The 27,614-nt window shown below is 44.6% G+C and overlaps 1 protein-coding gene across 1 annotated transcript in view; it reads left to right on the top strand.

The window, feature by feature from the left end:
* Window positions 1-1,884: 1,884 nt before the first annotated feature.
* The window catches only part of RASSF3 (Ras association domain family member 3), a gene marked incomplete at both ends in the record, with an annotated part of 80,128 nt that continues 54,398 nt past the window's right edge, over window positions 1,885-27,614 (top strand). Inside the window, one exon of the mRNA XM_080706167.1 lies at window positions 1,885-1,995. Coding sequence (XP_080562293.1) covers window positions 1,885-1,995 — 111 coding nt within the window. The remainder of the gene's footprint in view (window positions 1,996-27,614) is intronic.

Raw genomic sequence — 27,614 nt, 5'->3', positions numbered from 1 at the left:
CACTGGAGTTTCTTCTTGCTCTGTACCTGTGTGGCTGGAAAGAGAAGCCTTTATTACAGGACCTAGGAAATGGGCTGTAAATCTAAGGCTGGGTGGAGTTGTGAATCACTGGGAGTAGTAAGAGTGTTTTGTAAACTGATGTAAGCCCAAAGGAAGGCAGAGCAGGTTTGCAAGACTTCTTTCTGCCTGAGGGTAAAAGGAGACACAACAACCACCTTCTCTCCTTCCTGCCATTCCCCGGCTGGCCACTGACCAACCCGAGAACCCAGGAGGGCTATGTGAAGACCCGAGCACAGCTGTGTGGCCCGTTCTGCCACCTTCCTCTCAGCCCCAGCTGCTGATGGTGTAAAAATGCCATTCAATAGTACCGACTACCTATAGAATTGTTTTGAGGAATGGGGGAGATCCTGCAAGATCCTGCAAGAAAGTTTAGCTGCAATGGGTGAAAATTTTATCTCTTTTTAAATTTTTTATTTTGGCACTGGGGATCGAACCTGGGGGCCCTCTATCTCTGAGCTATATCCTAGCCTGTTGACTGATTGATTGATTGTGGTGCTGGGTGTTGAACCCAGGGACATTTTACTTCGGAGCCCTACTCTTTTTTAAAATGTATTTAGAAAAGGATTTTTGCTAATTTACTGGAAGCCTCACCAAATTGCTGAGGCTGGCTTCTAACCTCCCAAGTACGGGGGATTACAGGCGTGTGCCACCATGCCGGGCTAAACTTTTTCTTAACCCCTTTCTTCCGCTCTTAATGTAATCTCAGCTTTGAAGCTTGCATACCTACAGCTTCAAAACATCCTCTTTTGGGTCAAGACCTCCGCAAGCAAATTACTAGGATTTAAATCAATCCTGTAACACTAAGGTGCAAAAGACGGGTACCCTGGGCTGGCTTGAAGGAAAAAATGCCTATTTTAAAAGAGGATTAGCTGATTTGAAGGATTTTAGAAAAATGGAAACTGCTTTTAGTTTGTTTTTGTATGTGGATAAACAGAATCCTTCGACTCACTTAACTTTACCATTTAACTCCTGACTTGTACGTGACCAAATACCGCTGATTGTGGAAGAGGACTTTACAAAGCACGTTTAATTAGTGAACACTCGATTGTTCTGTAACCGTGGAACTAGTTCACCCTCCTTTGCACCAAGTGGCTTCTAAAAACCTAACGACCGTGGCCATCCTCCTTAGGGGGCGGGGGGAATAGAGTAAGACCGAAGCTCAAATCAAGGCCCAGGAAGGATGTTTTCATTCGAATAAATTCAACCCAGTTGCTATCGCCCCACCCATTTCTGCTAACTTTTAACCCTCCAGGAGGGGTGAGCTGCTGGGGGTTCAGGACAAGGTAGTGCGGCAGCAGGATGCCGATGGGTGTGGGGTTCCCCAGACCCGGCGACCTCCACAGCCACCCTCCACGCCCCAGGAGGGGTGGAGCCGGGCGGAGACCGCAGAAAGGGTGCTCAGCCAGTCTCCCGCCCTCTCCAAAACTCCAGCTCGCGCGGCAGGGGGCGGGCGGGTGATCGCGGAGGAATTTGTAATTTCCGGGGAGTCGGAGAAGCGACCCCAGCCCAGCTCCTCGGGACTCAGCTCTGGAAACCGGCTTCGCGGACCGGCGGGGGAAGCCGGGCGCGCCTGCAAGGGGCGTGCCGCGCCCCACCTGCGGGGCGCCGGGGGCGCGGGCGTGCCGGGCCGGGGGCGTGGCCGGGCCGGGGACCGGGGGCGTGGCCGGGGCGTGGCCTGTCCCGGGGGCGGGGCGCAGACGGCCGGGGAGCGGCGGCCGCGGGGCAGCGGGCCGGCTCGGGCGGCGCGCCGGGAACCTCGCGGGACGCCGGGCGCCGCACCCCCTGCGCCCGGGGGAGGCGGCCGGGGCGCGCCGGGCCAGCAGCATGAGCAGCGGCTACAGCAGCCTGGAGGAGGACGCCGAGGACTTCTTCTTCACCGCCAGGACCTCCTTCTTCAGGAGAGCGCCCCAGGGCAAGCCCCGCGCCGGCCAGCAAGTGAGTGGGTGCGCGGCGCCCGTGGCTCCATGTGTCTCCGCGGGGGGAGCTCGCCGGGACGGAGGCGGGCGCCGGCCCGCCGCCGCGGCCCCTTTTGGGGTCCCGGGAACGTGGCCGGAACGTGGCCGGAGCGTGTGCGAGTGGGCGTGGGGCGCCCTAGGCCGAGCCCGGCCCCTGCCTCCCGCGCCAGATGGCCCCTGCGGCCGCCGAGCCCCGGCCCCTCGGCCCGCCCTGCGCGCCCTTGCCCGGGCCCTGGGGCCGCGCCCGTGCTCGGCGGGCCGGGGTCCTCGGGGCCCGCGGGCCGGGGGCGTGCATGGCGTGGGGGGGAGCGCGGCGACCTCCCCGCCCGCCCCGGGAGCGCGGTGGGGGAGGGGGCGGTGGGCGCTCGCCGAGCCGGGCTGCGGGACTCCGGGGACTTTGCGCCCGTAAAGTTTAAGGGGCCCCGAATGTGTTGCAAACGAGCTCCGGGGCTAGGTGGAAAGCAGCCGGCGAGAGCTGAGCTTTAGGCGGGTTTCTTCCTTTTTTGGAGGAAGCATGCCGTGGGAAGCTGGACCCGGGAAGGGAACTTGTGCCAGTGCCTCGGATCGTGACGATGTTTCGTAGGGGTGGGGGCCCCCACCCTGGGCACGGGGGCCGCGGCCTGCAGCGCTGGGAGCCGCGCTCGGGAAGCCGGCCAGCCCGGCCACGCTCACATCAGATTAGAGAAGGCTGTAATGGAACAAACTTGTTGCTTTTAAAAAACAACAGGCGCGCGCCAGACGTTTCTATCCAAGACCGTCCTGGAGCCGAAAACCCGGAGAAGTCGTTCGGGGGCCGGATGATGAGGGGTTTTCTTTCGGTGGCAGGGAGGAAGCCTGCCCAGGGTGCCCTTGCTCAACCTTTTCAGTTTATTGAATCACTTTCTGAGGTCAGGTTTCTTTCGAAGATTCGGAAGTTCTAGTCTTTTCAACCTTTTATTTCTATTTTTATTTTTGGTGGTACTAGAGGTGGAACCCAGAGGCTTTCTACCTCCGGGCTATACTCCCAGACCTTTCTTATATTTTATTTGGAAACAGGGTCTCACTAAGTTGCTGAGAGCCTCACTAAGTAGCTGAGGCTGGCTTCGAACCTGTGCGATCCTCCTGTCTCAGCCTCCCAAGCGCGGGGATTACAAGCGTGCGCTACCACACCCGGCGTCTTTTCAACCTTTTAAATTCCACACTAGAAGCAGAGGGCGAAGGACGATGAAAAGGAAAAGTCAAGTGTTCTCATTCTGCAGCCAAGGTTAATGCGTAATAAGTGCAGAGGCAGGAGGCTGTAGTCTTTTTACTGTCTCAGGCTTAAGGCCGCACGATTCACTAGGCTGTTCTTTTATTTTTGTAGAAAGTGTAGCGATGGCATGAGTTTGGAAGTCAGAGACACTTACATATAACCCCAGGGTTACAGAAAGATGGCGTTTCCGTGTGTGTGTGTGTGTGTGTGTGTGTGTGTGTGTGTGTGTAACCTTGTTTTTCTCTTTTCCTGCCCTCCCCTTTTTTTTCCCTTCTCCACTGTGCGTTTTCTCTTTCCACTTATGTTGCTGTTGCCATTTGACACTTAGAAACCTGCCTGTTGTGTTAGTTTGAAGTCCATTCCAGGGGTGGCTAGTAGTCTCCAGAAAACTTGCCAGTTCTTGGATTCTCCAGGTGTATCATTCTCCTTTACGAGGGCCAGAATCTTGAGATTGGAATTATTTGAGAATGCTTTGGTACTTTTACAAGTAAAGAGCATTTCTTTTTTTTTTATTAAATTTTTTTGTTTATTTCTGGCACTGGGAATTGAACCCAGGGGCATTCTATTTCTTAGCTACATATACTCCAACTCTATTTTATTTTTTATTTTGAAATAAGGTCTCCTTGCCGGGCGTGGTGGCGCACGCTTGTAATTCTAGCATTTGGGAGGCTGAGACCAGAGGATTGCGGTTTGCAGCCAGCCTCAGCTACTTAGTGGGGCCCTCCTCAATTTAGTGAGACCCTGTTTCAAAATATAAAGAATAAAAAATAGGGTAGGGTGTAGCTCGGAGGTCTAATGCCCCTGGGTTCCATCCTCAGACCTGAAAAAAATTAAAAATTAAAAAAAAAAAGGTCTCCTTTAGTTAGTTACTGCACCTTGGCTTCCAACCTGTGATAGCTTCTGGCTCAGCCTTCCAAGCACTGAGATTACAGGCATATGCCATTGCATCTGGCTAATGAGCATTTCTTTCTAGATTTATACATATAGTATGTTCTGTGTTGTGTACTAATTTGTGTAATAATTCATCTAGCGTAGGTTACACTCACATAATACTGCTTATTTAGAGTTAATCTAATGTTAATATGTCTTTTGAAGGATTGTATTGAAAGTCATGACAGTAAGACTGAATTCCTGGCTTGAAAAGCTTAATATACATATTCTGAAGCGCTACTGCCTGTATAATTCTTCTAACTTAACACATGCAAGGTGCTGAGTTAGAGGAGTTATTTCCCAATTGGGGAAGGGCTTCTAAACTCTGAGTTTTAGTGGACATTTTGGTTTATTTATAAAGTGACTAAGGCTTTTAAGTTCCTGATAAGATTTTTGAATAAGGAAGTAAAAAATTATAAAGCAAAACACTCTTGTATAATGTTTCTTTTAGGTAAGATCAGATAAGCCTTTCTTCATTTTATTAGGCTTATGGTTATAAGACAAGCACTTCTGACAGTAGAGGATTGAAATTTATCTTTTTTCTAGAAAAATGGAATAAGATATTGCTATAAGGATCTATTACTGATAATAGTGATTTTTTTTTTTATTGCTCTACCACCTGATAGAAAAACTAGGAAAATGTGGTTTCTAGAACTCTTGAAACTATCCAGAGAAAGCAAGATGTTTGCGGTGAATATACAGTAGGGAGGAAGGGGTGGGGTGGGGATGAGAAATTTCTTTCTTCTCTTGCCAGGCAAGGGAGTTAGAACCCAACTTCTTTCTATACCCAACAATAACAAAAATCTTAAAGACATAGAGGAAATGTTATCATTTTCTTTCTGTGTGGTACTGGGGATTGAACCCACAAGGTGTTCTACTTCTGAGCTATACTTCAAGGCCTCCTCTTTTAAGATTTTTGAAATAGAGTCTTGCTAAGTTACCTTCCTCTGGCCCTCTGCCTCAGCTTTCCAAGCACTATGATTATAGGCATTGGCCACCTTGCCTGGCTATCCTTTTCTTTTCTTTTGTACTAGGGGTTGAACCCAGGGGTGTTCTACCTTGGAGCAATACCCCCAGCCCATCTTATTTTGTTTTGTTTTATTTTATTTTTGCAGTTCTGGGAATGGAACCCAGGGTTCATTCGACCTCCTAGCTATATCCCTAGCCAATTTTTTATTCTTTATTTTATTTATTTATTTATATTGCAGTACTGAGGATGGAAACCAGGGGCATTCTACCTCCCAGCTATAACCCCAGCCCTATTTTTTTTTTTTTTTTTATTCTTTATTTTTGAAATGGTGTCTCACTGAGTTGCAAAGGGCCTCACGAAGTAGCAGCTGGGGCTGTCTTTGAACTGCAATCTTCCTGTCTCAGCCTCCCAAATGCTGGGATTAAAAGTGTGTGCCCACCATGCCCGGCCTTTTATTCTTTATTTTGAACAAGTTGCAAAGGGCGTAAGTAGTAGCTGAGGCTATCTGTGAACTGAGATCCTCTTGTCTCAGCCTCCCAAATGCTGGGATTGCAAGCTTGTGCCACCACACCCGGCTTTTTTTTTTTTAAATTTAATTTATTTTTTAAAAAATTTTAAATTTTTTGTGGTGCTGGGGATTGAATCCAGGAGCATTCTACTTCCAAGCTACACACCCAGCCTGATATTTTATTCTTTATTTTGAAACAGGGTCTCGCTAAATTGTGGAGGGCTTTACTAGGTACTGAGCCTGATCAAGAACCCAAACCTCCTGTCTCAGCCTCCCAAGTCCTAGGATTATAAATGTGTACCACCACATCCGGCTTTATTTTTTATTTTAAAACAGGGTCTGACTAAGTTGCCGAGGTTGGCCTCAAACCTGTCATCCTCCTGTCTCAGCCTCTCAGATACTGGGATTATAGGTATGTGATACCAAGCCTGGCTTTATCTTTTATTTTGAAATAGGGTCTACCTAAGTTGCTGAGGCTGATCTTGAACCTTGAGATAGATCCTTTTGTCTCAACCTCCCAACTACTAGATTAAAGGCTTGGATCACCACACCCAGGTCTGGCTATCCTTTTCTTGTTTTCTTTTGCCCTCTGCTCTCTCTAAATAAATAAATAAAATAAAAAAGGGCTAAAAACCTAAAGGATACTTTTCTGTAGCATTTTGAATGTCATGTATTATTGCTACATTCCCAGGGCCTGAACTACCTGGCATACAGTAATTGCTTAGTACTAGTTGAATGCATGAATGGAAATATATATAAAAATATGTTATATATATATATATATATATATATATATATATATATATATATATATATATATATATATATATATTACTAGGGATGGATTCCAGGAGCATTCTACCTCTGAGCTACACCCCCAGCCCTGTTTTGTTTTGTTTTTGCGGGTCTGGGATGGAACCCAGGGGCATTCTACCTCCAAGCTACACCCCTGCCCTATTTTTTATTCTTTATTTTGAAACAGGGTCTCACTAAGTTGCAAAGGGCCTCAATAAGTAGCTGAGGCTGTCCGAGAACCATATCCTCCTGTCTTAGCCTCCCAGATGCTGGGATTACAAACCTGTGCCACCATGCCCTGCTTCCTGGTTTGATAATATTTGACCTTTTACTATTTTCAATTGTGTACTATGATTCTCCCAAGATCCTTTGAACATTAACCTAATGAAAGTGGAAGAATTGTTAAGTGATTGTCTAGGGCCAACACTTAGGTAGCCGGAAGGCTAGAATTTAGGTTTTCTTTTTTTGGTACTGGGGATTGAACCCAGGGGCATTCTACCTCTAAACCACACCCAGCCTGATTTTTTTATTCTTTATTTTGAAACAGGGTCTCACTAAGTTGCAGAAGGCCTCACCAAGTAGCTGAGGCTGTTTGCGAACCTGCATCTTTCGATCTCAACCTCCCAAGTACTGGGATTACAAGTGTGTGCCACCACACTCTACCCTTATTTTATTTTTTATTTATTTTTGTGTGCTACTGGGGATGCAACCCAGTGGTTTTCTACCTTTGAGCTACACCCTCAGCTCTATTTTTTTATTCTTTATTTTGAAACAGAGTCTCACTGAGTTGTAAAGGACCTCACTGAGTAGGAGCTGAGGCTGTCCATGAACCTTGATCCTCCTGTCTCAGCCTACCAAATGCTGAATTACAAGTGTGTGCCATCACACCTGTCTTCCTTATTTTAAATTGAAAAAAAATTTTTATTACTGAGGATTGAATTTGGTGACATTCGATCTCCCAGCTACACCCTAGCACTTTATTTTTAAAATTCTTTTGGTTATAATCCCAGTTTTATTGGATATAAACATTCCCACCAGCCCTTTGGTTTGGTGCAAGGTGACTTCCATATTTTGCTTGCATGTCTGATATATTCTGTCTTTATAATCTTAATCACTGAGCTTGGTGAGCCTCTGAGGCTGGCTTCACACCTGTGGAGCTCAATCCCAGCATCCCAACCACTAGGAGTACAGGTTTGTACCGCTGCACCTAATGGAGTCCAGGTTTTCTTACTAAAAATTTACTTTCCTGTTTTGTTACTCTACAGCATAAAAATGATTTTAAAATTTCATTTACCCTTTGCAAATACAGACTTCTGTCAATTAGGATTTTTTTTCTTTTTTCTGGTTGTGTGTGTGTGTGCGCACGCGCGCGTGTGTTTGGTGCTGGGGACTGAACCTAGGGCATTCTCCTCCAAGCGACACCCATATTCCTTTTTTTTTGTCTTTGGGGTGGTACTGGGGGTGGAACCCAGAGACTTTCTACCTCTGGGCTATACTCCCAGACCTATTTTATATTTTATTTGGAAACAGGGTCTCACTAAGTAGCTGAGACTGGCTTTGAACCTGTGCGATCCTCCTGTCTCAGCCTCCTAAGCAGTGCGATTACAAGTGTGTGCCACCGATTACAAGTGTGTGCCACCGTGCCTAGCTCACCCATATTCCTTTTTATTTTTTTGTTTTGAAACATTGTTTGTTTGAAACCTGTGATCCTCGTGTTTGAGCCTTCCAAGTATTGAGATTATAGGTATGCACCACGCACTTTGGCTAGGAATTTCTTAAAATTCAATTCTGTTTTGCACATATTGTTATTTATCAAGTTCATAATTTGTTTTTGCGTGCGTGCGTGCGTGCGTGCGTGCGTGTGTGTGTGTAGTACTGGATATGGAACCAAGGGACATTCTACCTCCCAGCTACAACCCCAGCCCTATTTTTTAGTCCGTCCTCCCTCCCTCCCTCCCTCCCCCCCTCTCTATTTTTGTGGTACTGGGTGTGGAACCCAGGGGCTTTCTACCTCCGGGCTATACTCCTAGACCTGTTTTATATTTTATTTGGAAACAGGGTCTCACTAAGTTGCTGAGACCCTCACTCAGTAGCTGAGGCTGGCTTCGAACCTGTGCGATCCTCCTGTCTCAGCCTCCCAAGCGCGGGGGATTACAAGCGTGCGCCACCGTGCCCAGCGCAGTTTTATGATTTGTAATTTGCCTTTTCGGATTTCGCAACAAAAATCAAACTACCTATAAGTACAGGACACGTTCCGATTTCCAAAGAGTAGAGATGGCCTACAGCTGTTATTATAACCTGTTAGAGCTCATCTTCCCTATTTGCTAAGGTGCTCATCTTTCTTCTGGAGCATTTAGTAGTTAATAGAAATATGAAAATGAGACACTTTTGGCATTAGAAACAGAATAGTCCAACTATCTAAAGAAACTTGAAGTGCATTTGAACTACTGACACTTTTTTATTTATTTTTACAGTACTGGGAATGGAGCCCAGGGGCATCCTACCTCTGAGCTACATCTCCAGCCCTATTTTATTTTTTATTTTGAAACAGGGTCTTACTGAGTTGCAAAGGGCCTCACTAAGTAGCTGAGGCTGTCCGCAAACTGTGATCCGCCTGTCCCAGCCTCCCAAATGCTGGGATCATAGGTGTACGCCACCACATTAGCCCAATTTTTTTTTTTTTCCCGACATGGGATGGAACCCAGAGAACCCAGAGGCATTCTATCTCTAAGCTATACCCCCAGCCCAACTTTTTTATTCTTTATTTTGAAACAAGGTCTCAAGTTGTAGAGGGCCTTAAGTAGCTGAAACTGTGATCCTCCTAATCTCAGCCTCCCAAGTATTGGGATTATAGCAATACCCTCAATTCCGTTTCTTCTGGCTAACTTGCAAGATTTGGAATTATTTGGAAAGCAGTGAAACAAAACATTTATGAAAAGAAAGGCTAAAAATATCTAATAATGTGGTTATTCTTTTTAGACTTCCTTTGGCAGCCACTGCCTGTCATACTGTGAACATTCTTTTTCTGGGAGGAAAAAAAATGCTGCTGACCCAGTGCTTCCTAGTGTGGTCTGATCACCACCCCAGCCCGGAGCACCGAGCACCGGCCCTCAGTCCTCAGCCCTCAGCCCTCAGCCCGTGCTTTCCCCACTGCCTTGGCAAACATAGCTGCCTTTTGATAAAGGCTCCTGTTGGAGATCTGATTTTGACTCTTCATTTGGCCCAAGGGCATTAGAGCACTTTAGGGACCTTCATCAGAAGGAACAGTGAAAACTGGTGGATACATTCCAGGAGTTTCTCTCACCCTTTTGTGGTGGTGTTGTCTGTAATCCCAGTACTTGGACGCTGAGACAGGAGGCTCTCAGATTTGAGGCCAGCCGTAGCCATTTAGCAAGGCCCTCAGCAATTATTTTTTGTGGTACTGGGTTGGAACCCAGGGACATTTGACCTGCAAGCTACACCCCCTGCCCTCTGTTTTATTCTTTATTTTGAAACAGTCTCACTAAGTAGCTGAGGCTGTCGCAAAATGTAATCCTCTGGTCTTAGCTTCCCAAATGCTGGGATTACAAGTGTGCGCCACCACGCCTGGCATCTCAGCCCTATTTTTTTTTTTGGGGGGGGGGTTGGGAATGGAACCCAGGGGTATTTGACCTCCGAGACACACCCCCTGTCCTATTTTTTTTTTTTTTATTCTTTATTTTTAAACTAGGTCTCACTGAGTTGCAGAGGGCCTCACTAAGTAGCTGAGGCTGTCCGCGAACTGCCTCTCGAATGCTGGGATTACAAGCCTGTGCCACCACGCCTGGCTCAGCCCTATTTTTTATTCTTTTTTTTTTTTTTGGTGGTACTAGGGGTGGAACCCAGAGGCTTTCTACCTCCGGGCTTTATTCCCAGACCTTTTTTATATTTTATTTGGAAACAGGGTCTCACTAAGTTGCTGAGAGCCTCACTAAGTAGCTGAGGCTGGCTTCGAACCTGTGCGATCCTCCTGTCTCAGCCTCCCAAACGCGGGGATTACAAGCGTGCACCACCACGCCCAGCTTTTATTCTTTATTTTCAAACAGGGTCTCACCGAGTTGCAAAGGGCCTCACTAAGTAGCTGAGGCTGTCTGCAAACCACTATCCTCCTTTCTCAGCCTCCCAAATGCTGGGATTACAACCATGCACTGGTTTGAGACCCTATTTTATTTTTTGTCTTTTTTTTGTGTGGTACTGGGGATGGAACCTAGGGGCATTCTACTTCCAATCTACACCCCTAGCCCTGTTTTTTATTTATTATTTTGAAACAGGGTGTCACTGAGTTGCAAAGGGCCTCACTAAGTAGTTAGCTGCGCTATCTGTGAACTGCGATCCTCCTGTCTCAGCCTCCCAAATGCTGGGATTACAAGCATGTGCCACCATGCTCGGCTTCAAGTAATACTTTTTAGTCAAGAGCTTTTTTTTTTTTTGCGGGTCTGGCTTTGAACCAGTGAGATCCTCCTGCCTCAGCCTCCCAAGTGTGGGGATTATAAACTAACACACGCTACCACGCCCGGCTGAGGCTGCCTTTGAACCTGTGTGATCCTCCTGTCTCAGCCTCCCAAGCTCTGGGATTATAAGCGTGTGGCACCATGCCCGGCCCTTATTTATTTTTTAACAGGGCTATTTGCAGATTCAAAATTATACACCTGAAACCGGGCATGGTGGTGCATGCTTGTAATCCCAATATTTGGGAGGTTCAGACAGGAGGATTGTAGGGTTTTTAAAAATTTTTTTATTATTATCTTATTTATTTATTTTTTACTTTTTATATTTTTGGTGGTACTGGGGTTCCTGGAAGCCCTTCTACCTCCGGGCTACACTCCCAGACCTATTTTTTATATTTTATTTGAAAACAGGGTCTCTTAAGCCAGCGCAGCTGGCTTCAAACCTGCGCTATCCTCCTGTCTCCGCCTCCCAAGCAGGAGGATTACAAGCGTGTGCCACCACGCCCTGCGTAGGATTGTAGGTTTGAGACCAGCCTCAGCAATTTAGTGAGACCCTCAGCAATTAATAGAGAGACACTGTTTCAAAATACAAAATAAAAAGGTTGGGGGTGCAGCTCAGAGGCAAAATGCCCCTGGGTTTAATCTCTAGTACCAAAAACAACAGCAGCAGCAACAAACATACACATGGCTAGAATTATATTTCTGTTGAACATTACTGCCTGCCGAAGACAGGTTGACAGCCCAGAGGTTTGTGTATCTACCCTCTGGGTGGCTGTAGATGGATGTGTGTGGGTGCCTATGGCAGTGTGCTAGAAAGATGATTCTTTGTAAAGGGGGAACTTGGCCTTTACTGTTGCGGATAGTTTCTTCTTGGCTTATTCTGGGTCATGCGTACCAGCATTTTGAGGTTGTGAAACTTTTGTGTGGGGGAACTTCCCTCTTTAAGAAAAAAAAAAGTGAGCTAACAGGATAAAATTGTCCCAATGGCATCAAAATGCAACTCTGCTTTCAGTTTACAAAAGAAATAGGGCTCATTATTTCATAGAGTATTAAAACAGCAAGCCTAATATGCATTTTATAGACTGTAATTGTTAACTGCTGCTCCATGATTCAGTCAGCTAAGAATAATTTACTAATTACATATTGCGGCACTGAGTTCTTTTTCCAGATGCTAAACAAAGCGAGATTATTAGAGGAAGAAAAGGGATAAATTTAAGATTTGGAGACCCGAAGAATAGGTTTTTTAGAAGATCTTGAATTTAACAAGAGTTGGAATGTAATCAGCAGAGTTCCTTTGAAAGTGATGTGGGTTGGCTGTGTGTGTGTGTGTGTGTGTGTGTGTGTGTGTGTGTGTGCGCGCGCGCGCGCGTGTGCGTCTGAAAAAAGAAGAGAAAGTTGGCAAGGCTAGTTTTCTATATTCATTTTCCAAGTGTTAGCTGAATATTCACAGTCTGTTAGACTAGGTACTAGGGTTTCAAATTCTATGGTGAACCAAACAGTTTGAAACCTGCTCCCACATGGCTTAGCAATTGCCTACAAAGATCTGAGTTTACTCATGAGTGACATCATACGGTACTATATTTGTCTTTTTGTGACTGACTTAGCTTAGTTAGCATAATGTTTTCAAGGCTCATCCAGATTGTAGCATGTGCCAGAATTCCTTTCCATCTTAAGGCCAAATAATATTCCATGGTAGATGTTGTATCATTCTTTGTTTCTTCATTTCACAAACTTTTGGCTCTTGAGAATGTCTCTGTGAACAGAGAGGTATCAGTTACAGACCTAGTTTACAAATCTTTTTTTTTTTTTTTTTCAATACTGGGGGAATGAACCCAGGAGTATTCTACCTCTGAGCGACACCTCTAGCCCTATTTTTTGTTTTTTTTTTGAGGTATTGGGGTTGAACTCAGGGACATTCTACCTCTGAGCTATACCTCCAACCCCATTTTTTATTCTTTTATTTGAAACAGGGTCTCACTGAGCTGCAGAGGGCCTCAGAAGTAGCTGAAGCTGGCTGCAACCTTCTATCCTCCTGTCTCAGCTTCCCAAGTCCTGGGATTATTAGTGTGTGCCACCACACCTGGCTTCACCTTACAAGTCTTTAATATACATGCCCAGAAATGATATTGTTGGATACCTCTAGTTTTTTTTTTTTTTTTTTTTTTAATAAACACTGTACTGTTAAATTTGAATCCTGCTATGTCCCTGGGCTCAATTCCAGGAACTTTTAAAAATTTTGTACTGCTGGGGATTGAACTGAGGCCTTGCATATATGAGACAGGTGCTTTACCACTAAGCCACATCCCCCTCTTTTTTTCTTATAGTGGGGATTCAACCCAGGGACATTCTACTGCTGAGCTACACCCTAAACCCTATTTAACTTCTTATTTTGAAACAGGCTCTTACTAAATTGCAGAGGGTTGCTAAATTGGTGAGGTTGGCTCAAATACTATAATCCTCCGGTCTCAGCTTCCTAACTACGAGAATTACAAGTGTGTGTCCTCATGTCTTTTTGTTGTTGTTGTTGTGATAACTGAGGATTGAACCCAATGGCATTTTACCTCCAAGCTACACCCCCAGCCCTATTTTTTATTCTTTATATTTTGAAACAGGGTCGCACTGAGTTGCAAAGGGCCTCGCTAAGTAAGTAGCTGAGACTGTCTGCGAACCACGATTCTCCTGTCTCAGCCTCCCAAATGCAGGGTTTATAAGCGTGGGCCACCACGCCCGGCTTCCTTTTTAAATTTTATTTTGAGTCAGGGTCTTTCCAAATGCCCATGCTGGCCTTGAGCTTGCAATTCTCTTGCCTGAACTTCCCAAGTAATTAGGATTACAGGCATGTGCCAAGGTGACTGGCTGGTTTATGGGATATTGCTGCATGATCTTAATTCTCATTTTGATGTCTACATTGCATTCTATTAAATAGGCATTATTCCCCAAATATTGGAAAATACAGTGTTTCTAATTTTTGCTAACTCTCTTGTGAACTTTGTGTGTGTGTGGGGGGGGGGTACTGGGGATAGAACCTGTACCAGGTGCATTCTACCTCTGAGCTATATCCCCAGCCCTATTTTTAAGTCTTTTTATTTTGAAATGGGTGTCACTGAGTTGCGGAGGGCATTGTTAAGTAGCTGAGGTTGTCCGCAAACAGTGATCCTCCGGTCTCCGCTTCCCAAATGCTGGGATTACAAGTGTGCACCACCACACTTGGCTTGTGAACATCTTGAGTATGAAACTTCTCCATTATGGATGAGTTTTTTTTTTTTTTTAGAATAGATGTACCAAAGCAGTTTAACTGAACATGAAGTTATGAATGTTTTTAGGGCTCTATGTATTTTCAGTTTATGAATATATATTATATATAATTTTATTTTTTGGTACTGGGGATTGAACAAGGACATTCTCCAAGCTATAACCCCAGACTGATTTTATTATTTGGAAACAGGGTCTCACCAGGTTGCTGAGGCTTTTCTTTGAACCTGCAGTCCTCTTGCCTCAGCCTCTCAAGTACTGAGAATACAGGCATGCACACTACCAGGCCATGCTCTAGCCACTCCCCTGCCACGCCCTTTAAAATTTTTTTTAAGCACTGAGGATGGAACACAGGGGCATTCTACCTCCAAGCTATGCCCCCAGCCCTATTTTTATTTTTATTTTTTCTTGCGGGTCTGGGAATGGAATCTAGGGGCATTTGACTTCCAAGCTTCCCCCCCTGCCCTATTTTTTATTCTTTATTAGCTGAGGCTGCCTGCGAACCGCAGTCTTCCTGTCTCAGCCTCCCAGATGCTGAGATTACAGGTGTGTGCCACCACGCCTGGCTCCTTTTAAAAATATGAAATAGGGTCTTGCTAAGTTTCTGAGACTTGATTTGAACCTGTGATCTTTCTGTCTCAGCCTCCCAAGTAGTAGGATTATAGGTGTGCCACATCACGACTGGTTTATGACTGAATTTTTTATGTTTCATTGCAGTCTAAGCTCCATAAGATATAATCATTGAAATAGAAGTTTTTTTTTTTTTTTTCTTAGCAGTACTGGGAATGGAACCCAGGGGTATTCTACCTCTGAGCCGCACCCCCAGCCCTAATTTTTAAATATATTTTGAAACAGGGTCTCAACGACTTGTGAAGGTCCTTACTAAGTAGCTGAGGCTGGTCCTGAACCATGATCCTCCTGTCTCAGCCTCCCGAATGCTAGTATTGCAAGCATACGCCACCACGCCCCTATAGAAGAAAATTTTAATGAGTAAAGGCAGCTCCGTTCTTTTCTTTTTGTGGTACTAAGGATTGAACCACCCAGGGGCATTTCTCCTTTGAGCTACACCCCAGCCCTTTTTATTTTTTAATTTTTGAAATAGTCTTAAGTTGCTGAGACTGTCCTTGAACCTGTGATCCTTCTATTTCAGCCTCTCAAAAACTGAGGATACAGGCGTGCTCCACCTTGTCCAGCTGATTTTCATTTCTTTGACAAGAGTTTATGTTTTTCTGTGCTTTTAGATGGATCTTCCTCTTGTGTGAGCACTGTGCATGCTCAGCCTGGGGCCTTGTGTCTCTTCCGCGGGTGGAAGTCTGCAGAGGACACTGTTCTTGAGTCCTGTGCAGTTTTAGCTGGGTAGATGTTCCCTTTTTTTGTGGTCAGCTGAACTTCGGGTTATTTTTATGACTTACACTGTTTATACCAAGGGGACATTACATATGTTGGTATTTTGAAACACTTGAGAACATATTTCCGGCTGACATCACTGATACTGAGAACAGAATGCTTATTACTCCTGAGTGACCACATAGGAAAGGCGCTGTGGGGCATTGTGCAGAGAGCACACAGGGTGGGGAGTCCACTGGGGTTTGTTTTGTTTTTTAACTAACCTTGTGAGCAGGGGGAATTGCAAGTCCTCTTTATTGTTGGCTTTTAATAAATGTAGGGCTAGTTTTCCAACTGTCCTGGTAAGATTCAAAGGAACCTAAGATAAATGGAGTAAGTATTGACAAAAAGGATAGTTGGACAAATTACTCACACCCTCACCCACCAAAGAGACTTCATACTGTTTACTTATAGGCTTATCGTCTTGTTGAAAAATTGCAGTTGGAAAGAAATCTGGTTTTGCCAGCTGCTTAAAGGCTTGTTGGTGCCTCTGTAGGAAATGGCAGCTTAATCTTTTATGCTGTAACTTTTTTTTTTTTTTTTTGTGGTACTGGGGGTGGAGCCCAGGGGCCTTTCTACCTCCGGGGTATACTTCCAGACCTAGTTTATACTTTATTTGGAAACAGGGTCTCACTAAGTTGCTGAGAGTCTCACTAAGTAGCTGAGGCTGGCTTTGAACCTGTGAGATCCTCCTGTCTCAGCCTCCCAAGTGCAGGGATTACAAGCATGCGCCACCACACCCAGCTATACTGTAACTTTTTGTTTGGCCTGATTTACCTGTGGTGTGTGTGTTTATTTATTTATTTATTTATTTATTTATTTATTTATTTATTTTTTGTGGTACTGGGGGTGGAACCCAGGGGCTTTTCTACCTCCGGGTTATACTCCCAGACCTATTTTATACTTTATTTGAAATCAGGGTCTCACTAAGTTGCTGAGAGCCTCACTAAGTAGCTGAGGCTGGCTTCGAACCTGTGTGATCCTCCTGTCTCAGACTCCCAAGTACTGGGATTATAAGCATGTGCCGCCATGCCCGGCTCTTTATTCTTTATTTTCAAACAGGGTCTCAATGAGTTGCAAAGGGCCTCACTAAGTAGGCTGTCTAGGAACTGCGATCCTCCTGTCTCAGCCTCTCAAATGCTGGGATTACAAGCGTAGACTGGCACGCCCGGCTCCATCTGTAGCAATTTAGTAAAACCCTGTTTCAAAAGTAAAAAGGAAGCCAGTCATGGTGGCACGTGCTTGTAATCCCACCAGTTGGGAGGCTGAGACAGGAGGATCGCAGAGGTTCAAAGCCAGCCTCAGCTACTTAGTGAGGCTTTCAGCAACTTAGTGAGACCCTATTTCCAAATAAAGTATAAAAAATAGGTCTGGGAGTATAGCCTGGAGGTAGAAAAGTCCCTGGGTTTCACCCCCAGTTCCACCAAAAACAAAAACAAAACTAAAAAAGGGCTGGTGTGTAGCTTGGAGATAGAATGCCCCTGAGTTGAATCCATAGCACTAAAAATAAAAAACAAACCCAGCAAAGCAAAATATTATGAAATTAGAAAACAACATAGCTAAATGTATTACAAAAGAAAAGCACAAATATTGAGATGAAGGTTAGCATCTGTGGTGTTTTACAATTTGCAGGACCTCCCCGGAAAGTGAAAATTCATTTGATCTTATTAGACTTTAATTTCTTTCTTTCTTGGATTGAGCTCAGGGTATAGAACCCTAGCCCTTTTATTTTCTTGTTTTGACACAGGGTTTTGCTAAATTGCTTAGGTTGTCCTCAAGCATATAATCCTCTTGACTGAGCCTCCCAAGTGCTGGGATTACAGGCGTGTGCCACCATGCCCGGCTTCAATGAAACTTTTTTTTTTTTTTTTTTTTTTTAGGTCTGGGGATGGAACCCAGGGGCATTTGACGTCTGAGCTACACCCTCTGCGCTATTTTTTATTCTTTATTTTGAAACCTGGTCTCACTGAGTTGCAGAGGGCCTCACTAAGTAGCTGAGGCTGTCCGCAAACCACAATCCTCTGGTCTCAGCCTCCCAAATGCTGGGATTACAAGCATGTGCCACCATGCCTGGCTTCAATGGAACTTTTTGAGATGAGAAATTAAACAATAGAAGTCTTATTGATTCAGGCCTTAAGCAGATGCAAGCTTTGTGGCATGCAAGAGGTGAATTTAGGGGTACTTGACTACAGTGAGTAATTTCCCAGTGATGGGAAAATATAAATATTATGTAGATGGTTAAAGAAACAATAATATTACTTTTTTTCCATTTCAGGTCTGTCTCTGTTTAAACAGAGTCATGGAGTGCCTTTTTCTTGCCAGTTTTTTTTTTTAGGGGGAAGGCACTGTCCCTTCAGGTCTTTTTGGAGTTTGAAACTTGCTGTCTTGCTTTTCCTGTGACCATTGATGACACATGGTGCAGTTAGAAACTGCTGTGCTTAGCCAGGCATGGTGGTGCATGCTTGTAATCCCACCATTCGGGAGGCTGAGACCTGGAGGATCGTGGTTCGCGGACAGCCTCAGCTACTTAGTGAGGCCCTCTGCAACTCAGTGAGACCCGGTTTCAAAATAAAGAATAAAAAATAGGGCAGAGGGTGTAGATTGGAGGTGAATGCCCCTGGGTTTCACCCCCAGACCTGAAAAAAAAGAAAAAGAAAAGAAACTGCTGTGCTTAGTGTGATCTTGGCGTCCTGTGGGTCTCTCTTGAAATTTATGGACTGCATAAGGCAAACTTAGCACAAATATCAGCAAATCAACTTCACATCAATCTTGAAGAGAAAGTTCTGTTATAGTTTTATTTATTTTTATTTTTGCTGTACTGGGGCTTGAACTCAGGGCATTAAACATGCCAGGCAAGTGTCCTGCGTTCTCGTTTTCTCTCTCTCTCTCTTTCTCTCTGACTGAACCCAGGAACATTCTACCTCTGAGCTATGCAAACTGTGATCCTCCTGTCTCAGCCTCCCAAATGCTGGGATTACAAGCGTGTGCCGCCACGCCCAGCCCTTGTTGTATATCTTTTTTTTTTTTTTTTTTTTTTTTTTTTTTGCGGGTCTGTGGATGGAACCCAGGGGCTTTTGACCTCCAAGCTACCTCCCCTGTCCTATTTTTTATTTTTTTTATTCTTTGTTTTGAAACAGGGTGTCACTAAGTTGTGGAGGTCCTTACTAAGTAGCTGAGGCTATCAGTGAACCGCGATTCTCTGGTCTCAGCCTCCCGAATGCTGGATTACAAGCCTGTGCCATCACGCCTGGCTCCTTGTTGTTTATCTTTAAGTTAAATTTCCTTGTCTGTAAACTAGCAGTCTGTGTGACAGGGTTTGAGCATTAATCAGTTTTAACAAGCTGACCATGGTAGCGCTCACTTGTAATCCCAGTACTTGGGAGGCTGAGACAGGAGGATTCCAGCTAAATAGTGAGTCCCTCCACAATTTAGATGCTATTTCAAAATAAAGAATAAAGCCAGGCGTGGGATCGCGCAAGTTTGAAGCCTGCTGCGGTGGCTTAAGAGACCCTGTTTACAAATAAAAATATAAAATAGGTCTGGGAGTGTAGCCCCGAGAAGGGTTTCCAGGAACCCCATTACCATGAAAAAAAAAAAAAGAATAAAGCTGGGTGTGGTGGCGAATGCTTGTAATCCCAGCATTTTGGGAGGCTGAGACAGGAGGATCATGGTTTGTGGACAGCCTCAACTACTTAGTGAGGTCCTTTGCCAACTCAGTGAGACCCTATTTCAAAATAAAGAATAGAAAATAGGGTTGGGGGTGTAGCTGGGAGGTAGAATGTCCCTGGATTCCATTCCTTGTTTTACACTTACACACACATACACACACACACACACACACACACACCACCACCACCACCACCACCACCACCACCACCAACACCACCAACAACAACTTAACTGTTATCTTTAGTTTTTAATTTTTAAAAATTTTTTTGGTGGTACTGGGGTTCCTGGAAGCCCTTCTACCTCCGGGCTACACTCCCAGACCTATTTTTATATTTTAATTCGGAAACAGGGTCTCTTACACCAGCAAGACCTGCAGGATCCTCCTGTCTCCGCCTCCCAAGTGCCTCCCAGCGCAGGTATTACAAGCGTGCCCCACCATGCCCGGCAACAGTTATCTTTAAAATGTCCCATTATGGCTGGGCCTGGTGGCCAATACTCGTAATCCCAGCATTTGGGAGGCTGAGACAGGAGGATCGAGGTTCACGAGGTTCACGCACAGCCTGAGCTACTTAGTGAGGCCTTTTGCAACTCAATGAAAGCTTGTTTTAAAAAATAAAGAATAAAAAATAGGGTTGGGCATGTAGAATGCCCCTGGGTTCCTTCCCCAGTTATGGAAAAACAAAAATCCCATAATGTCTGATTGTTTACCAGCTCATTTCACTTGAGGGTAGTAGGCCAAACATCTGACAGTGGCTGAGAGGGTTAAAGTGAACTTGGAACCCAGAGGGAAAGGTGGCAGGAAGTTAGTGTCTCTTTTTTGCTTTGTTATTGAAATAAATTGGGAGGAAGGATCTGCAGCCATTCCTGAAGGTCATTATTATTACCACTGTTTTCTAGCCCTTGCTCTACCCCTGGGGTGCCTTTGTTTCAGGTAAGGAAGCGGTTGCTTCTGGCCTCAGCTTGCTTGGGGCCACCTCAAGTCTTTGAGCATCTTTTTCCTTTAAAGCGGGCAGCTCTGGCTCTTAAGAATGATCGAGGGATAGGAAAGTGTGATTTTCTGTCCAGGGGTTTATGTGTAAGTTTACACATTTGCACACTGTTGAAATGGAAACTTCCTCCCTCTTATCTCCCTGGACTGCAGGATTCTGGCTGCAGAGTTTTGCCAGGCCTTCTTTTGACTCAAGAGTGACACATCCTACTACATATCCCTCTCCTTTCTGGGGGCTTTCCTCTTTCCTGCAGCAGGTCTTGTGTTCATTGTTTAGAGACTTAGTCACTGTCTTGTGTCTGGTTTTCGTAAGATCAAGTGAGGTGAGCTACGCAGACTGCCTAGCTGCCCACTGGGGCTGCCCTCCTAGCCCCGGCTCCCACCCATGGAGATCATCTCAGCCCCAGCCATTCCAGCTCTGCTGACCCCTTCTGTTACTCTGTGAGCCTGGGATGAGTTGTGGAATCTGGTAGAAACTTCTTCCTATGAGGGCTCAGGAGTCTTTAGGGATTTAAAATAAAGAAATAAATATATATATATTTAATAAATAAATAAATAAATAAAAAAATATATATAAATTGGTGGCCTTCTGGGTTTTGATATTCCTGCTTCCCCCCACTTCCCCCCCCCCCCTTTCGTGGTACTGGGGATAGAACCCAGGGGCATTCTACTTCTGAGGTACACCCCCAGCCCTATTTTGTAGTCTTTTTTTTTTTTTTTTTAACAGGGTCTCACTGAATTGTGAAGGGCCTCACCTTAAGTAGCTGAGGCTGTCTGCTAACCATGGTCCTCCAGTCTCTGCCTCAAGTGTGCGCCACCATGCATGGCTTATTTTTTTTTGTGTGTGTGGTACTGGGGGTGGAATCCAGGGGCTTTTCTACCTGTGGGCTATACTCCCAGACCTATTTTATATTTTATTTGGAAACAGGGTCTTACTAAGTTGCTGAGGCTCTCTATAAACCGTGATTCTCAGTCTCAGCCTCCCGAATGCTAGGATTAGAAGCATGGACCACCACTCCCAGCCTTAACCTCTCCTTTTGGTTATGTTTCTTGCAAAAATGATTGCCAGAAACTGGCCTTATATTAATTTCAGATGTCATAACTTTTTTTTTTTTTTTTTTTGCGGGTCTGGGGATGGAACCTTGGGCATTCGACCTCCAAGCTATACCCCCTGCCCTATTTTTTATTCTTTATTTTTAAACCAGGTCTCACTGAATTGCAGAGGGCCTCACAAAGTACCTGAGGCTGTCCGTGGACCACGATCCTCCATTTTCAAGCTCCCGAATGCTGGGATTACAAGCGTGCGCCACCACGCCCGGCTTCATAGTATTTTTAGTAGCCTTTAACATTTTTAATTTGAGCTGTAGTGATATTAATTTCAGATGTCATAACTTTTTTTTTTTTTTTTTTGCGGGTCTGGGGATGGAACCTTGGGCATTCGACCTCCAAGCTATACCCCCTGCCCTATTTTTTATTCTTTATTTTTAAACCAGGTCTCACTGAATTGCAGAGGGCCTCACAAAGTACCTGAGGCTGTCCGTGGACCACGATCCTCCATTTTCAAGCTCCCGAATGCTGGGATTACAAGCGTGCGCCACCACGCCCGGCTTCATAGTATTTTTAGTAGCCTTTAACATTTTTAATTTGAGCTGTAGTGTTATTGATATTCTTAATTAAAGGTTATTGTTAACTAGTTCATACGAAAGACTTGGAATTGTAGCTGGCATTGAAGTGCATGCTCTGTAAGTTTAACCTAATAATCTGTAGTGGTATTATTACATTATTAATTTAAAACAATCTGGTAAAAGCATGTGTGTGTGTATATGTGTGTTACTGGAGATTAAGTTCTGGGGCATTTTACCACTAAACTACACCCCCAGCCCTATTTTACTTTTTATTTTGAAACGGGGTCTCACTAAGTTCCCGAGGCTGGCCCCAAACCTGCGATTCTCCTGTCTCTGCCTCCCAAGTACTAGGATTGCAGGTGTGTGCCACCATGCCTGGCCTGGTAGCGGCTTTGACTAAGGTCTTGTCATTTGTGATGAGGCCTGGGTGTCTGGTATTGGGAGATTTAGTTTTGTATTTGTCATTTACCAGTGCCAGAGCCTGAGCCGCTTCTGTAATTAACTTCCTTGAGTATCAGCTCCTCATTCTCTAAAACAGATATTCCAGAGGGATTAAATCAAACAATGTATGTGGAAAGTAGATTATACATTGTTACAGGACTGCCAGTATGACAGTATCACAGATATGTTTAGAGACTACCATAAAATAGTTTTCTTTACTTGTAATCTTGTCTCCTGTAAATCGATTGTACATCCTCAAGCCTTACCAAGTGACATTTGATAAATATTGTTGGAAATTAATTTCTTCCATCTCTTCTGTGTCAGTATTTCATGTGGTTTTGTTTTTGGTAAGTGTATGTGTTCACAGTACTGGAGATTGAGCCTGGGGCATTCTACCTTTGAGCTATACCCCAGCCCTGTTTTATTTTTTGTTTTGAAATAAGTTCTTGCTAGGTTTCTGAGAGTCTCATTACACTGCTGAGATTGGCCCAGAATTTGTGAGTGTCTCAGCCTCCCGAGTACTGGCATTACAGGTATGTATCACAATGCCCACCTTATTATTTTTATTATTATTATTATCATTAGTTTTTCAAACATAGTCTCGATAAAATTGCTGAGGGTTTTGTCAAGTTGCCTGGGCCTACTTGGAACCTGTGATACTCCTGTTTCAGCCTCACCAGTATTGGGATTACAAGCATGTGCCTTTGTGCCTGGCTTCTTCTCTGTCTATTTTTATCTGCAGACTGGTGATTTGGGGACATGAACAATTGACAGCTAAGTTTAAATTACTTTCTGAATTGTCTTTGGTATTTATGAAACACTGATGCTTTGGAGAAAAATGACAGCTCACTGTTGGATGTATGGGGGATTTGAGCAAATTTAGTTTTAATTCTTCCAGACGAACCCATGAGCTTCACAAGGGCAGAGCACATCTCTAGCTCACCCCTGTGTAGTGTCTGGTTGATTAGTGGTGGAGATGCATTCTGAGAAGTGCATTGTTAGGCAATGTATTTTGAGAACATCAGAAGATAGGTATGCAAACTTAGATGGTCTAGGTCAACTACTGAACATGGCCTGTTGATGCAATCCAGAAGTGCAGTTAACACAGACCTCTGCTGCCAGTGTAACATGACATCCTATCTTACACCACACTTTGTTTTTAATAAATAAAAGGTATGACTCTGAGGCTGAGTCAGGAGGAGTGCAGGTTCACGGCCAGCCTACTTAGTGAGGCCCTCTACAACTACTTAGTGAGGTCCTCTACAACTTAGTGAGACCCTGTTTCAAAATAAGGAATAAAAAATAGGGCAAGTGGAGTAACTCAGAAGTAGAATACCCCTGGGTTCTGTCCCCAGTAGCTGCAAAAAAAAAAAAAAAAAAAAAAGGATGCACTCTAATCATAAAAAGTACAGTGTAGCAAATGCGGTTACACAGTTACTTATTATTATCAAGTGTGTACTGAACACCACTATGTGCAGGCAGCAGTGGTTTGTGGATAGTGGTGTCACCACAAACAGGTGAGCAGAGACAGCGCTGCAGTGTTACTGAGGCTGCTGCTTCACTAGGCTTTAGGAATTCTGCAGTTACATCATAATGTTTTGGGACCACCGTTGCACATGTGGACCATAGTTGACTGAGACAGCACCATGTGATGCGTGACTACTGTAGTTCCTTTGTTTTTTTTTTTTAATTTTCTTTGTGGTACTGGGGATTGAACCCAAAGGTGTTCTACCTCTGAGCTATATCCCCAGCCCCATTCTATTTTTTATGTGAAAGCAGGGCCTCCCCAAGTTGCTGACGGTCTCACTAAGTTACTGAGGCTGGTTTTGAACCTATGATCCTCCTGTCTCAGCCTCCTAAGTACTGGAATTATAGCCATGTGCCACCACACTTGGCTCCTACTTAATTGTTATTTTCAAACAGAATCTCACAAAGTTGCTGAGGGTCTAAAGTTGCTGAGGCCAACCTCAAATCTGGTGGCTCAGCCTTTCAAGTACTGGGATTACAGGTGTGTGCCCACCATGCCTGGCTGCATGATTCTATTTTCAGTGCTTCTGTGGTGCCTGGCACAGGGGACAGAGGGGGGGTCCCCTTGACTTTTTTTTTAATAGTGCTGGGAATGGAAGCCAGGGCCTCATGCATGCTAAGGGTACACTCTGTTCCTGAGCTGCATCCCCACTCCACCTTTATATTTGTTAATTGACTATTTGGTTCTCATTTAATCAGATTCAGATCAGAAGTATAATCAAAGAAAAAAGGGGTTAGGTGAAGTCACTGGAATTCTTTTTTTCCCCTCTCATATTTGTTTCAGGGGAAGAAATAATAAGACAGTGGCAATAGCATCTTCATTCATGTGGAACTTCCTCCAAGGCCCTGCCCAGTTTATGATAAATGATTAATTTATTTTGGCTTTGAATTATTGAACGGAGGCAGAGAAACATCTGTAAGAACTGAGAGGGAGCTGGGTGTGGTGGCCCACGCATTCGGGAGGCTGAGACAGGAGGATCATGGTTCATGGACAGCCTCAGCTACTTAGTGAGGTCCTCCACAACTTGGCGAGACCCTGTTTCAAAATAAAGAATAAAAAATAGGGCTGGGGAATGTAGCTCGGAGTTGAATGCACCTTGGTTTCATCCCCAGACCTGCAAAAAAAAAAAAAAAAAAAAAGAGCTGGGTGTGGTGCACGCTTGTAATCCCCACACCTGGAGGCTGAGACAGGAGGATCGCATAGATTCTAAGCCAGCTTCAGTTACTTAGTGAGGCTCTCAGCAACTTAGTGAGATCTGTTTCCAAATAAAATACAAAATAGGTCTGGGAATATAGCTCAGAGGTAGAAGAGCCTCTGGGTTCCACCCCCAGTACCACAAAAAAAAAAAAAAAAAAAAAAAAAAAAAGAAAGAAAGAAAGAAAGAAAAAATAAAGATTTGAGGGGCTTCGTTCATGTATGTATTGAGATGCCTAATGAATTAATTTGGAAACAGCTATATTAGGTCATATCTGCTTGGGTGGGGAGAACCTAAGTTAGTTGATTAGTCATTGGTGTAAGAAATGAGTAAAATATGTAAAATTATTTCTTTTCCAAAAGAGGATATGACTCAGGAAAGAGATGGAGGGGTTCATGGTGGTATATTTAATTTGTCCATACATAGTGCCAACAAGGATGCATTTCATGGGAGCAAAAGGAAACATTTAGTTGTTAGGAAATTCTGTAGGATAGGAGTTGCAAACACGTTTCAAGAACTATTTAAGAAAGAGCCCCCAGCAGCGACACATTCCTCAAGGCTGGGGCAGGATGACCGCTCAGGCATCTGCTTACGGAGAGGCCTGGGGCTGGAGGGTGGTCAGCTGCTGTGCTTCCTGGAAGGCTGAGGATTGCGTGGTGTGGGAGCACAGCTTGTGGGAGCGAGGAGGTGTGTTGCAAGATTTAATTTTTACATTTCCTTCTAATGTCTCCTTTATTCTAACGGGTCTGTATTCATCCTTGCCAAGTATATGTTCCTAGAAAACTTCTCTCAGCAAGTTAAATCCTATTATAAAGTGTCAGTGTCTGTTGTCTAAAACAACATGTCTAAACGTGAGCCTTCCAGAGACTTTTGTTATCCCCTTGCCCGCGATGTCTTTAGTATCACACTCAGCTTCTCCATGCATTGGTTCCAGAGTACCCAGCTGAAGGTTTGTTTCTATTTTTCTTTTGCAGTTCTGGGGATCTAACCCAGGACTTGATGTGTTCCAGGCAGGTGCCGTTCCACTGACCCATATCCTTAGTTGTGTTTTGAGACAGGATCTCACCCTGAGTTGCCCACATTGGCCTGGGACTTAGCTGGGGTTACAGGCGAGCACCATCATGTCCTCCTGCTCGAGGATAACTTCTTTTCCATGTCTGAGGCTTTGGTCGCTAAGGTTGTATTTAAGGATTGCCTCTTTGAAGAATGAAAACTCTGGAAGGCTGGAGATCTTTGCCTCGGAGAGGGCATGCTCAGTGACTCCCGAGTGCAGTGGTTCACTCAATTCATGCTTTCTGGTGGTGCCTGGGACTGGCCCAGGGCTTCCTGTGTGCGAGGCGAGTGCATATTCTTTGGGGGTTTGTCCTCAGCACACACTTGATTCTTCCATCAGACATCATCTTTCCAGAGACAAATATTTTTCATTTGAGGAATTTTTAAAGAACTTTACCTCCCAGTGGAAAGGTAGTTCTTTAAAATTGGACTTTTAAACCTTTGAGGGATTATTGATAATTTGTAAGGACATAACTATAACTCCAAGAGATTGGACTAGATGAAATGATTCCATTTGACCTAAAAACCCTGAGGTTCCGTCCTATCATTTTAGCCAGAGGGAGCATTCTTATTTGTTTGTTTGGGGGTACTGGGGATTGAACCAGGAAATTTGAGCTATACCCCCAGCCCTTTTGTATGTGAGGATTCAACCCAGGGGCATTCTACCTCTGAGCAACACCCTTAGCACTGTTTTTTATTTGTATTTTTAAACAGAGCCTCACTCGGTTGATGAGAGCCTCACTACTTTCTGAAGGTGTCCTCAAACCTATAATCCTCCTGTCTCATCCTCCCAAGTACTGGGGTTATACACCATCAGCCCCTCTTTATTTTTTGTTTGGAAACACGGTCTCGGTTGGTTGCCGAGAGTCTTGCTGTGTTGCTGAGGTTTTCCTTGAAACTGTGAACCTCCTGTGTCAGCCTCCAAGTCCTGAGATTACAGGTGTGTGCCACCATGCCTGGCTAACCCCCAGGCCTTTTTATTTTGAAATGGTTTTGCTAAGTTGCTGAAGGGTCTTGCTAGGCTGACCTCCTGTCTCAGCCTCCCAAATGCTACTGGAATTACAGGTGTGTACCACTGTGCCCTGCCGTCGGCACATTTTTCTTTTCTTTTTTTTTTTTTTTTTGTGGTATGGGGATCAAACCTGGAGGCACTCTATTTCAAGTTAGTCCCCCAGCCTGTTTGTATTTTTTTGTTTTGAAATGGTCTCATTAGGTTGCTGAGTGCCGTGGTAAGTTGCTGAAGCTGAACTTGAACCTGTGATCCTCTTGTCTTAGCCTCCCAAGTACTGGGATTGCAGGTGTGTGTCACCACGCCCGACTCAGTCAATACATTATGAGTTAATAAAGCTGGCATGTGCATATTGAAATTTCCATGGAGTATCAAAGTGCAGGAGGCTGCTTGTCTGGAAGGTCAGCCTGGTGTGCAGAGCGAGTTCTGGGATCGTGGGCTTGGGCACGGTTACTCATCATGTATGTGTTAGGGTGGTAAGGAGAATTTGAAAGTGTGGCGGATGTCAAAGAAGCCTGGGGACACCTGCGTTGAAGAGCTGGTCACAGAAGGG

Source organism: Muscardinus avellanarius (assembly GCF_963383645.1).
Source record: "Muscardinus avellanarius genome assembly, chromosome: 11".
Classification (NCBI taxonomy): domain Eukaryota; kingdom Metazoa; phylum Chordata; class Mammalia; order Rodentia; family Gliridae; genus Muscardinus; species Muscardinus avellanarius.
Note: the sequence above shows the minus strand (reverse complement) of the source record. Positions and strands in the feature narration are given on the sequence as shown.